We start from the raw sequence: 14,324 nt of genomic DNA on the forward strand, positions 1-14,324 counted from the left end.
AAAATTAGGGGGTGATTTTAATTTTACTATTTCTGGCGCTCTGGCTCTGACTATTCGTAGTCGGAGGTCTGGAAGCTAGAGCGGTCTGAGCGGAGAAAGTCGAAATTCGAATTGAATTTGAATTGTAGTTGTCAAAGCTGCCTTTATTATTGAATTGTGGGACTCGTTCATTGATCTATACTAAAAGTAAACATGAACAAATAGCAAGGCCGAGATTACGAAATACTGTCTATTTAAAGTCCAATTTTATCAAGGTTTTGCAATCGTTCTGAACACGTTGCGAAGGGTCGAATGTCGAAAGGTTTTAGACCTCATATAAAGGTTGCCAATAACGTTAAAGCTAAGAAAAATGTTAATTTGAAACCAACTGCAACAGCATATCTACAGATATTTGGTACTGGCAGTGGCGATACGAATCCGTCAATATTTCTATTTGCAGATTCTCAAAGGTTAAGATTTAACTTTAATGGTTTTGTAGATATCCAAAGTGTGTCAAACTGAGCTTTTTTAAATTCTAATTTTTTTTTTCTTGGTTGCTTTAGATATGTCTTCAGTTGTGGTGAGTCGACGCAGCGTCTTTTTAATGAACACAAACTTAAACTTGGAAAAATCAACAATATATTCCTTACTCAATTAAAATGGCCATTTTTTGGTGGAGTGCCTGGGTTGCTTTTGACTTTACGTGAAGCCAACAAGGCGAGTGTGAATTTGCATGGACCTCAGGGAACGACAGACCTACTGCGTGCAAGCAAAGGCTTTTTGTCAATGGGTAATTTGGATCTAAGGATTACGGAGTATGTTTGCAATGGTGACAAAGGGATATATAAAGATGAGAATATAGTAGTGAAGGCCATTCCAATCAAAGGTAATCGTGAAGAAAATTTTATTGAAGAAAATTTTCACTGTTAGTCAATATCTTGCCTAAGGTGATATGGAAAGTTTTGAATTGTAAAACTAGTATGGATTATATATAATTAAGAATATTGCATGGTGCTGTCAATAAAAAAAAACAATATCAAGGCTTTGTAGACTATTTATTGGTCATTTTCCTCCCTGCAAAGAACTCAATCTGGATAGGGCATATTCTTGCAGTTGTGATTCAATTTGTAAGATGAATTCAGTTGATTTCAATAAAATTTATTGAAGATGTGTACTTAAATAATAGCCCTCTTAATTATTGTCCTGACTACGGCCACATTTGATTTTCTCATGTTTTTGACAACTTTAGTTACCTGATGCTCTCATTATTTCCAATGTAGACATTCCTCGGGATAAACTTTGATAATTGAAAAAGAAAATCTTGCTAATGAAATTAGAGACAATCCATAAATTCAAAATTGATCTTTAGGTGAACCAAAAAAGAATTTTTCGTATGGCTCAGAAATAACAAAATTACTCCAATGTGATGATATGGTTTGAAAGTTGATGCATACATAAAAGTGTAAATCTGAACAGATTTCACGAATAATGATGTTAGCTTGAAAGAGCAAAGCGATTGAAGTGGATATCCACTCGAGGACTGTGGTCAATTATGTGTGAACTTGTGTCCATGCGGGTAAAATGAATTTAAAAAGCTACTGACTTGAATGTTCCCAAAGGACCACTTCTTGGTAGATTACAGAAAGGAGAAGATGTTGTTTTGGGTAATGGCACTAAGGTGAGGTGGTGATGGCAAATTACCTTAAAAGTAAACTGGATATGTTGCAAGCAATACTCAAAATTTCTGTTGCTGCTCGTAATTACATATGTAAGGAGGCAGTAATGGATCTGGGGTTAGGCAAATTCCACTTCAAAACTGTCATTGGTTGTGAAATTCCAATGAATTAAAGTTGACCAATAAATGAGTTGGGATAATTTATTTTGCATATAGCTTGATCTGCCCTCAGCAAGAGGGAAATTCCAGGGCAAGTTGCAATCTACACAGCTTCTGTCAGGGCAAAAAAATTGAATGTTGAGGATTGAATAAGATGCTCAGTAGCGAAGCCAGATCGTTTTTGTTTCTACCATACAAACAGTAGCAAAACCAGTCCCTTTTTTCCTCCTATAATGCAAACATTTTTGAGTTCAATCATTGGAAAAACAATGAATCACTTTAATTTTCTAAAGAAATGAATAATAATTTTGCTGAAAAATTTTCCTTGTAATCATAAAATTTTAGCTTAAGCCACGCATACAAATATTTTTATTAAATAATAAAATAGAGACTTTGTTAGCGGTGACAAATCTGAAAATAGTTCTAAAGATATAAATATAGTGAATGGTAAAAGTAATATAATAAGTTGATAGTTCTAAAGAACCACTTTAAGTAAAGAGCCTAATTTAGAACTGTTGGGTAGAGTGCTCTTTACTTAAAACAGTTCTTTTAAGAACTACCAACATATATATTACTTTTACCATTCACTATGGTATTATATCTTTAGAACTATTTTCATTCATTCATGAAAAACCATGTTTTTACTGGAATTAGTCTTCCAAAGAAATTAGTAATGATTTATTGGAACATTTGCATTGTAGGAGTAGAAGTTTGGTCGGCTTTGCCACTACTAAAGATCAGGTGTTGCTTAAACTCTTATCATCCAACTCGTTGTTCTAAGGTCAGATCTTCGGATGTAATGGAGAAGTCTTCAGCTGGTCCAATATTCTGTATCATCGACTGTCCCAGTATGTACTATCTAAAACAGTTGGTGTCCAATGACGTCCTTCTGTCATGTCAGTTGTACAAAGATAATTTGACACCGATCATCATGATTCATCTCACCCCTGAGGATGTTGTGAAAGAACCAGAATATAAAGCATGGCTGGAAAGGTAATTTGTAATAATTTGTGTCAATTCTCAACATTCCCGATACTGACATACAGTACTGCTCTGAAGTCAGTTTACCGAAAACGCGTTCCGAACTCCTTCCAAAACGCGTTCCAGTTGCGTTCGGTTTAAGTTGGAACGCGTATAAAAACGCATTGTTGGCCGCATCCGATTATTGATCGGTAATCATCATTTATACTCGCTATACAAGTGTTCAATATCGGAAATTTCCATGTTGTACCGAGTTTTTTTGAACAATCTGGAGCGCGTTCAGAACGTGTCCCTTACGTTTTTTTGGAACGCGTTCTGAACGCGTTCCGGCTGCGTTCGAAACGCAAATGGAACGCAAATGAAACGCAAATGAAACGCAAAATGGAACGCAAATGAAACGCAAATGAAACGCAAATGGAACGCAAATGAAACGCAAATGGAACGCAAAATGGAACGCGAATGGAACGCATATGGAACGCAAATGAAACGCAAATGGAACGCAAATGAAACGCAAATGGAACGCGAACGCTGCGTTATGTTACTTCTGAGCAGTACTGTAAATAGCAATGGAAAGTTGCTGATACAACCAACTCATACATTTTACTCACATTTACTCAAATCCTTCCATTCCACTTTCTTGAAAACGTCACAAAAGCCTATACAAAATGTAGAGAGTAAGATCTTTCAAGTCCCAGGCTTGTGATTGGTCTAGCCAATGCTTGTAAAATACATGCGTAAGTTATGCATGTCTTTTAGTATTCAAGTCAATATACTTTTAGTATTTTCTCTGGAGATTATATTATTGATGTACTTAAAATGGCACTAGAGAATTGCTAACATGTACATAGCACTGGACTAATGTTGATATGAACAACACTGGACTATTGCTCACATGAACAACACTGGACTATTGCTGACATACTTAACACTGACTTTTGGCTAGCATACACAAAACTGGACTGTTGCGGACATATATAACACTGACCTTTGGCTAGCATACACAAAACTGGACTGTTGCTGACATATACGACATTGTACAGATTCTAATGCTGACATGAACAACACTGGGTTCATGTATTTTCGTTCAATGATTTATATATATGTATATATAAATACGTAACACTGAACTTTTCTAGCATACACAACACTGGACTGTTGATGACATACACAACACTGGACTGTTGATGACATACACAACACTGGACTGTTGATGACATACACAACACTGGACTGTTAATGATATACACAACAATGGACTGTTGCTGATATACACAACAATAGGATTTTTCTTAACATCCTTTTGCTTTGCCTGGCATTTGTAGATTCGGTCCAGAATGTCAACATTTGTTTTTAAATGAAGTAATGTGTCCTGCAAAAATATCCATGTTATCTCAACTTGGTATCCAATATTGTCTGAATCAACTAAATCCTCGGTTATTTCCACCTTTATTTGCAACAGAGAAGTCAGTAAGTTCTATAAAACTTCATAAAGAAGTCAGTAAGTCAGTAAGTCATAAAACTTCTATATTTCCGTAGGTAACATTACCATTTGCAAGCGACCGTCAGTGACAAACTATTTTGTGCCTTGTTTTACGGCTTAAACACTAGGTTTTGTACGTTGTTTTACGGCTTAAACGCTAGGTTTTGTACGTTGTTTTACGGCTTAAACACTAGGTTTTGTACGTTGTTTTACGGCTTAAACGCTAGGTTTTGTACGTTGTTTTTCGGCTTAAACACTAGGTTTTGTACGTTGTTTTTCGGCTTAAACCCTAGGTTTTGTGCGTTGTTTTACGGCTTAAACGCCAGGTTTTGTACGTTGTTTACGGCAAACGCCAGGTTTTGTACGTTGTTTGCGGCTTAAACTGGGTTTTGTGCGTTGTTTTACGGAAGCCAAACACTAAGGTTTTGTACGTTGTTTTACGGCTTAAACGCTAGGTTTTGTACGTTGTTTTCGGCTTAAACACAAGGTTTTGTACGTTGTTTTCGGCTTAAACGCCAGGTTTTGTACGTTGTTTTACGGCTTAAACACTAGGTTTTGTACGTTGTTTTTCGGTTTAAACACTAGGTTTTGTACGTTGCTTTCCGGCTTAAACGCTAGGTTTGTTACGTTGTTTTCGGCAAACGCTAGGTTTGTACGTTGTTTTCGGCAAACGCTAGGTTTTGTACGTTGTTTTCGGTAAACACTAGGTTTTGTACGTTGCTTTCCGGCTTAAACGCTAGGTTTGTACGTTGTTTTACGGCTTAAACACTAGGTTTTGTATGTTGTTTTTCGGTTTAAACGCTAGGTTTTGTACGTTGTTTTTCGGCTTAAACAGGTTTGTACGTTGTTTTCGGCTTAAACACTGGGTTTATTACGTTGTTTTCGGCTTAAACACCAGGTTTTGTACGTTGTTTTTCGGCTTAAACACTAGGTTTTGTACGTTGTTTTCGGCAAACACTAGGTTTTGTGCGTTGTTTTTCGGCAAACACTGGGTTTTGTACGTTGTTTACGGCTTAAACCTGGAGGTTTGTACGTTGTTTTACGGCTTAAACACCAGGTTTTGTACGTTGTTTTCGGCTTAAACACCAGGTTTTGTACGTTGTTTTTCGGCTTAAACACTAGGTTTTGTACGTTGTTTTTCGGCTTAAACACTAGGTTTTGTACGTTGTTTTTCGGCTTAAACGCCAGGTTTTGTACGTTGTTTTCGGCAAACGCCAGGTTTACGTTGCTTTCCGGCAAACGCTAGGTTTGTACGTTGCTTTCATTAAACGCCAGGGTTTTATTGCGTTGCTTTCCGGCAAACGCCAGGTTTGTACGTTGCTTTTACTAAACGCCAGGTTTTGTACGTTGTTTTCGGCAAACGCTAGGTTTTGTACGTTTTTACGGCTTAAACGCTAGGTTTTGTACGTTGTTTTACGGCTTAAACGCTGGGTTTGTACGTTGTTTACGGCTTAAACGCTGGGTTTTGTACGTTGTTTACGGCTTAAACGCCAGGTTTGTACGTTGCTTTCCGGCTTAAACGCTAGGTTTTGTACGTTGTTTTCGGCTTAAACACTAGGTTTTGTACGTTGCTTTCCGGCTTAAACACTAGGTTTTGTACGTTGCTTTCCGGCTTAAACGCTTCGGTTTGTTACGTTGTTTTCGGCTTAAACGCTAGGTTTGTACGTTGTTTTCGGCAAACACTAGGTTTTGTACGTTGCTTTCCGGCTTAAACGCTAGGTTTGTACGTTGTTTTTCGGCTTAAACGCTAGGTTTGTACGTTGTTTTCGGCTTAAACACTAGGTTTTGTACGTTGCTTTCCGGCTTAAACGCTAGGTTTTGTACGTTGTTTTACGGCTTAAACGCTAGGTTTGTACGTTGTTTTTCGGCTTAAACGCTAGGTTTTGTGCGTCAAACGCACACGATAAAATGTATAAAGTAAAAAGTTTGGACTTTATGATGATAGCGCTTGACATATGTCGTCTGTCATGTTTTTTAAAAAAGTCATTCAGAAACTCCAATATGGTGAGATTTGTGATGAGAAATTGATTTCGGGGGGGTCTCTGACGGGGGAAGGGGCTTCTTTTGGTGATAGGCGAGGTCTCTGACGGGGGAGGAGGGCTCCTTTTTAATGATAAGTGTATTTGTTGAGGGGGGGTAGATTCATATATTGGTCAATGGTTGAATATAAACAATTGTCAGTATCATTGAACTGAGTATAACTGGACGGCTACTTCCCGCCTAAATTTCAAGCCCGTAATTTAACTAGTCCCAATCTTTCCATTCACCGTCGAATTAGCAAATGAGACAAATGTGTAAAATTTGGCTTCATACAAGTATAGGCATGTTTATATAAAGGTAGCATTCCAGTTATATATTTAGTTCAATGGACAGTATTTACAAGCTGACCAGCTAGTCTTCATTTTTACGTAGAATCACGATGATCTCCCTGCCAACTGGAGTGTTGGTGAGCCATATCTTATATACCATTTACGACCTACTACTATACAAGGCTATGATCGTATTGAGATCAGTAGAAAATGGGATATGCTTACGAGTAAAGTAACGGAGAGAATGAAATGTTTAAAATCCTCTGAGGAATTCACGTTGCTTCAAATGAGAAACGCTCTAAATCAATTTATAAATCCTGAGAAGTTTGTGGAAATAGCGAAAGAAAAAATCAAAACTGCGAATGAAAAGAGACATATATCGAAGGAATCAAATGAAATGGACAAGGAACTTTCTGTCGTCTTTTTGGGAACTGGCGCCTCACTCCCGTCAAAATTTAGAAATGTTAGCTGTATGCTTGTTCATTTGAGGTGAGAAATGTTAAGAAACTGCGTCAATCAGTGGATTAATTATACTAGTATGGTTTGTTGTTTTGACAGCGATGAGCAGTCGATACTTTTGGACTGCGGTGAAGGCAGTTATGGACAGTTATATAGACATTATGGTCCGAACTTACATAAAGTTCTACTCCAACTATGCTGCATATTTATATCTCATATGCACGCTGATCATCATTTGGTGAGTACTGCATGCTCAATTCTGCTTGTAGCGCAAAAGAAGTACGACTTTCATTTGATCTCGTTGGAATCGTACTGTTACCTAATATTTGTTGAATACTCTGGCACCCGAATGTTGACCCAGTGCTGTAGAACTAAATTTATCAGATGGGGGGCTCTCTTGACGAAGCTGAAGTCATGAAATTATGAAAAATTACCCATTTCAAAGGTAGAAGGGGCTCCTCCCCAAGCGCCCCCACTTCTACAGCACTGTGTTGACCTACATTAAAAATGGTATAATTTTGTCAATGGGTCACCCGAGTGTCAGATCGGATGTAGAAATCCTAGATAGCCGCATTTCTTGAAAGCGTCTGAAGCTAACAACAAACAGTGGTCAAAGAATGAAGTTATCATTTCTCCGAAAACGCTTTGCAAGGTTTACATATCACACTTCTTGCGTCATTGTGTTTGAATGAATAAGAAAATATCAAATTGTCGCTGTTAGTTTGCAGGTTTACTCGACAATTTTTGCTAAAAAAGATGCGAAAAAAGCAAATACACTTAAATGACGAGTCATGTCGCGAGTTGCAAAAAAAAACCAGATGTGGGCCGGTCAAAGCAATGAAAATATTCCGTACATACGTGGGTTTCACTCACGATTGGGGACTGCAAAGTGAAATGTGATTTTGCTTTAAATACTTTCTCTTATTTCTTTAAAACTTTTTTTTGTCTTCTATCCACTTATATCTACTTCTATCCACTTATATCTACTTCTATCCACTTCTATCCACTTCTATCTACTTCTATCCACTTATAGCCAGTTAAAGAATTTACATCGATTTCTCAAAGTGTTCTTCCTTTTAGGGTCTCATCAGCGTCTTACAAGCCTGGAAGCGGTGTATTGATTCTTGCCCGGTGAGATTCATGTAATTTTATTGATTTTTACACAGATAGATCCAGGATTATTTTGTTGGTGGGAAGGAGGTGATGCTCTAGTTTTAATTAGTGTGAAGGGGTGACAGAGGCGTAACTAGAACGTTAATTGGGGGAGGGTGTATATTCATGTATTCAGTTGTGCCCTACTGATTTCTTTTGAAATTCAAATCACTTTCAAAAGAAATCAGTAGGGCACGACGAAATATGAATATGCACCCTCCCCCCAATTAACGTTCTAGTTACGCCTCTGAGGGGTGATGCTCTAGTTTCAATTAGATTTCGGTAGATACTTAGCAAATTTTATCGTGCAATGTAAGAATTTATTGTTTTGTTTAATTCTGATACTTTGAAATCATGGCTTGGTAATCATATTTTATTGAAATGTGTTTAGTTCATTACAAGTTCAACGCTGTATTAATATTTTGTTGAACAACGTTCAGGACAGTCCTCTGCACTCCACCTCCCAGTAATTCCATATCTGTAGTTTTCATGCCTGTTATCCATATATGCCATTCTGCACTCTACCTCCCAGTAATTCCATATCTTTAGTTTTCATGCCTGTTATCCATATATGCTATTCTGCACTCTACCTCCCAGTAATTCCATATCTGTAGTTTTCATGCCTGTTATCCATATGTGCTATTCTGCACTCCACCTCCCAGTAATTCCATATCTGTAGTTTTCATGCCTGTTATTCATATGTGCTATTTTGTTTATTCTTCCGTAATAAACTTAGAAACTGAAAAATTTGAATGCTTTTCGAAAAGCCGAGCTTTCATTAGCCTGCGCTAGTCGATCTGAGCTCCATGAAATAAATCAACTGAAGAGAATTTCCCATCGCGAACACATCTTACAGGAAAAATTAAAAAATTTGTTCGAAATTTATCTGTTTCGCATTATTGTTATTTTATAAAAGAAATAAAAGATATTTTTCGTGTTTGCACAAGCTTATGCAAACCAAGGAGTCGTTTTCTGACAACTCTCGAGCATGCGCAACCTCGACCTTCGGTCCCAGGCTTTCACTGATCTGCGCTCAAGTTCTGAGTTTTCATTAGCCTGTGCAAACACAGTGAACATAGTGTTACAGGCAGTGCTGGCTGATAAAATGAAAAACTTAGCCTATAGTAGTACATGACCCCACCTTTAACGATGATTTTGTTGTGAAAATAAAATGATAAGATGTTCAATATGTCACAAAATTTCGCATTTCATGTAGCGCGAAGAAAGACCAGAGCCCATTGTTGTTATAGCTCCGTCATTTCTTTATGATTGGTTACATTACTACGGAACTTTCTGCGATACCTTAAACTTCAGGTGGGTGCAGGCATATGAGGCTACAACGGGCTTAAGGCAGTGAACTATAATATCTACTGGAACGCTAACTCCAATACTAGGACTAGAGGCCATAGTGAGGCAAGCTATGATGCCTTTTTATCTGCGTTTTTTAGGCATATTACCCAATCTTGTGAGGTAAAATTTATCGTGGCCATTTGTGCTACTGTATTTTATGTATATCGTTGTTAATTTTTTAAAATATTTTGGAACTTCTGAAAACACAGAAAAACTAGCATCAGTATTGGCTTCAAAGATGGCGGCGCAGTTAGCGTTCCAGTTAATATTACAGTTCACTGGTCTAGGGGTGTCAGATCCTCCCCCCCCCCCTCAGAAATTTCATTATTATAAGGTCCAGTCGTCGTCAGGCCCAACTATTTTTGTCGCTTTGAAATCACTAAGAAACGAAATGAAGCAAATATGCCAGTTCAGCAATGTTGATTTAGCCAGTTTAGACCATTGAGTTCTATAATAACTGGAGAACTGAATGGTTTCATAATAGAACTCAATGGTTTAGACTGGTCTATTTAGAAGGTTTATCTTGATTGTTTTCGGTATACATTCGGATTTTAGTCGGTACATCACGACATCATTCGGTACATTTTGACTACAGCCGATGCATGTAAACTATAATCGTTGCAAGCACTAATTGACAAACAAAATGTGAAACTTAGTTGTTTATCATTTTGCTTTGTATTGTGTCGCTATCTTCTACACTTGCAGCTGTTTTTTTACTGTTTTTTTTTCACTTCGACTTTATTCTTTTCGTGCTCATAGGTTTTACGATTCGCGAAAGTTCGTTGCTGGCGTACAAACGGAGGCCGACAATATCCTTTCGTCTTTGTTGCATGCAAAGGTTTGTTGCTTAAATGAAATTATTTGTTTTAGTGCTTGTACATGTTTGAGGGATACTTTTGAGAAAGTTGCGAAACTAGAGTTTAATCAATTTTTGAGAGAAACAGTCTTTGTTTTACTTCCCCCTGGTCTCTATTCTTGCCGAGATGCTTTGGTCTTCGGATTTGTTTTTATTGATCTCGTATTTTTGACACGTGTGTTGACCGTTGGAAAGGTGAATTGTTAAAAGAAACAGTCTTTCTCTTACTTTCCTCAAGGTCTCCATAGTTCCCGTCGTACATTGCCCTCATGCTTTTGGCTTGGTGTTAAGCCACACGAAGGGTTGGAAACTAGTTTACTCTGGGGACACCAGACCGTGTGAGGCTCTGATCAAAGAAGGATTGGACGCTACTCTTGTCATTCACGAAGCTACATTGGAAGACGACTTATATAACGAAGCTGTTGCCAAGCAACACAGGTCAGTGTTATTTCAAAGGCAAAGTTTCTTAGATTCCTTTCGTTAAAGGAAAAGTTTGCAGGAAACAGTTGAGCAGCTATGCTGATATTGGGGCCTTGTTTTTATTACCTGAGTTCATGCGGGTGCTCAAAGTCCTTTAGAGGACCTTGAAGTGAAAAATCAATTTTAATTGCTCTTAAAAAGCGTTAATAAAAGTAAAAATGAAGTGAAGGAAATACTTGAAAAGTGTTTAATGACTACACAAACTTTATGATTATTATGAAAGGTTTTTAAATGAAGATATGATCTTCGCACTGCGACTATGCATAAAAGTTTTTCAGGTTCATGAGACAATTTAAGCAATTGTCTCATGAATCTGAAAAATTCAGGTGACTCAACGGGATTTGAACCCGTGACCTCTGCGGTGCCGGTGCAGTGCTCTGATCAACTGAGCTATGAAGTCACACAATGGTGAGCAGGTCGATTTTGTTGGTCAATATTGTTCAAAGTGCGAAGATCATATCTTCATTTAATTTCAAACACCGCACTGCATAAAACATTCATACGACATTCCTTTCACGAGAAAACATGAATCCAACAATATTGACCTGCTCACCACTGTGTGACTCCATAGCTCAGTTGGTCAGAGCAATGAAAGGTTTTTATTATCCATCTTCAGATTAAAAAGTACGATGAATTTACATTGATTTTCTATATATTTACCATACTATACTAAGAATTACATTTTAACTTTATTATGTATATATTTACAATAAAATAAAAGATTGTTTATGGCGTTTCGTCCGAGATAAAATACTATAAGTTTTACTCTTATGCAGCTCGTGCAAATTTTCTTTGGGATAAGGTACTAAAAATTTGCATGGATGATCAGGCTCCGCTATAATCCTTTTGATTTCTTGGGTAGTTGCTAGTTCACGCCTGCTTTTTAAAGATGGCAAGTAGTTTTTATCTAGTTGTAAAATTCTTAGACTTCTTGATCAGTTGCTATGTGAACGTCGATCCTCTGCAGTTATAGTTGCTGGAGGCTTCAATGACTTAAACTTGACTAATTTGTGTAATTGTTTCAATTTAAAAAAATCTATCCTATACCCAACCAGAGGAAAAAACGTTTTGGATCAAGTCTTGACGAATATGCGAGATATGTACAAACCAACACATCATCTACCACCTTTGGGACGTTCTAATCACCACCAATGCCTTCTATTAGTGCCAAAACAGAAAGAAAAAATAACAGCAATTCCCAGATAGGTTAGACTCTCAACATCTGGAAATCTAAATGTCTTATGCAGAAAACTTATTCTTGAAGATTGGTCGGAGGTCTTTAATGTAGAAGATGGCAGTAAATTTGGCAGTAAATGCTGAAGAACATCCATGGTAACGTTGCCTGCAACCAGGCCCACAGCATCCCGGGAAGATGAATCATCGGCACGATCGCCTGATATACGATGTTGTATACTTTTTAATAAAGATTTCATTCGCCTCTCGCGCCACGGTCGTCTTGAGGCAGCGGTCTCCTCATCTCCATCATTGGTACACGCCTCATTTGGTTCAACATCATTCGAAATTACGTCATCGTTATCGGGATCGGAGAATACCGGAAGTTTGTCGAGAAGTTTATCGTTGCGCTGGTTCTTCAAACAAAACCAAAGAGTTATTTTTCACTTTTTTGTCACATGAACTTTTATGTTGTTTGTACAATATACATAAAAGTTTTTCAGACTCATCAGACAATTGACAATTTAAGCAATTGTCTCATGAATCTGAAAAATTCATGTGACTCAACGGGATTTGAACCCGTGACCTCTGCGGTGCATGCAGTGCTCTGACCAACTGAGCTATGAAGTCACACAATGGTGAGCAGGTCAATTTTGTTGGTCAATATTGTTCAAAGTGCGAAGGTCATATCTTCATTTAATTTCAAGCACCGCACTGCATAAAAAAACATAAATGTTTTTAGTTGTTAAATTTCTTAAACTATTTCTGTATAACGATATAAATCGCAAGCATAAAAAACCAATCCTACAGAAACGCTATTTGACTCGTGAAAACTTTTGACAGACCAAAGCGTAATATCTTTAGTAAATTAAACGTTATGAATCGTGCCCGTAATATTTTCATTTTTTTTTTCCTAAAAATATCCATGTTTTTTCAAGGTGAGTACTGCGCTAAGCCTGATCATGTTCCAGCTGTTTAATGATATGAGTGGCGAAGTCTTAGGGCGATTCTTTTTCTGCTTTATGTATTGTTAAATTAGTCATTATTTTCTGTTTTAGTACAACGTCTGAAGCCATTGAATGTGGACAGAAGATGAAGGCAAAATTCACGTTGTTGACACATTTCAGTCAACGCTACCCCAAGATCCCCATTTTTAATACAAAATTTAATGACTGCGTTGGCATTGCTTTTGATCACATGATGGTATGGCTGCTGTTGACGTATACGTAGGATGTTTGTGTGGGAAATTGAATGATAAAGGGGGATTGGATTATGACTGCGTTGGCATTGCTTTTGATCAAATGATGGTATGACTGCTGTTGACGTATACGTAGGATGTTGGTGTGGGAAATTGAATGATGTAAGGGGATAAAGGGGGATTGGATTAGAAAATTTTAATCACGATCATTTGTCCTTGTACGCACATTTATAACTGGTGGTGTGGAAAATTGAACGACAGAAGAGGATAAGGATGGATAAATTATAGTCTTCCAAATGTGATCATATGCCTTCGTATACACATTTATACATGATAGTGTGGGAGATTTAACGTCAGAAGGGGATAAGTAGGGATAAATTATAGACTTCCAAATGTGATTATATCCCATCTTATACACATTTATACATGATAGTGTGGGAGGGGATAAGGAGGGATTAAATTCAAGACATCTAACTGTATACATTTGCCTTGATACATGCATTTATAAGGAATTTCCATGTGAAGTTTATTTCAATGCAGGTGAACTTTGACAATCTTAGCGATTTGCCACAGCTACTTCGACCCCTGAAAGCCATTTTCAAAGAGGAATTTGATGAACAAAGTAAGTAATTGTGCTGGAGTTTCTATCCTGTAGCAAACATTCATTAATGGTAACCTTAAAAATAATTATATCTTATAGAAACTCAAGATTTATCAACAGTCTTCAAGTAAATATTTATTGATGCCGTTGAGTGAAATTCGCTGACCGAACTCGGCAACTCGTGAATTTTTATACATTTTTTTTGTTTGGATGTATAAAATAAATAGCGAAGAGATTTGTGTTATAAAAAAATTTGTAAGAATTTAATCTTGTTAATCATTGTTGTGCATCATCGTTTACTTTTGTGAATTTTCTTGCGACAGCATATACTGTATTCATGGTTGCGCAAACAATTTTTGGGGCTTGGGACAAAACTTTTTTGCAGCGTGGCTTTCTCTCCCCAACCTCACAACAGTAAATCAGCGTACTTAGAAATTTACTTATTAACTGTTACTATATTTGCACTTATTTT

At 37.2% G+C, this 14,324-nt stretch overlaps 1 protein-coding gene across 1 annotated transcript; it reads left to right on the forward strand.

Moving 5' to 3' along the window:
- The first annotated feature begins 76 nt into the window (after nt 1-76).
- Nucleotides 77-14,151, forward strand: LOC124449331 (zinc phosphodiesterase ELAC protein 2-like). The gene is given in 16 exon segments (XM_047000264.1): nt 77-449; nt 543-908; nt 1,093-1,106; nt 1,349-1,413; nt 1,478-1,657; nt 2,595-2,806; nt 4,117-4,261; nt 6,687-7,072; nt 7,142-7,280; nt 8,123-8,173; nt 9,411-9,508; nt 10,304-10,382; nt 10,639-10,838; nt 13,112-13,256; nt 13,792-13,877; nt 13,952-14,151. Coding segments are annotated over 16 exon segments (2,367 nt in total). The 5' UTR covers nt 77-291; the 3' UTR covers nt 13,995-14,151.
- The last annotated feature ends 173 nt before the right edge of the window (nt 14,152-14,324 follow it).

The sequence above is a fragment of the Xenia sp. Carnegie-2017 genome, unplaced genomic scaffold (genome assembly GCF_021976095.1).
Source record: "Xenia sp. Carnegie-2017 unplaced genomic scaffold, XeniaSp_v1 HiC_scaffold_23, whole genome shotgun sequence".
Classification (NCBI taxonomy): domain Eukaryota; kingdom Metazoa; phylum Cnidaria; class Anthozoa; order Malacalcyonacea; family Xeniidae; genus Xenia; species Xenia sp. Carnegie-2017.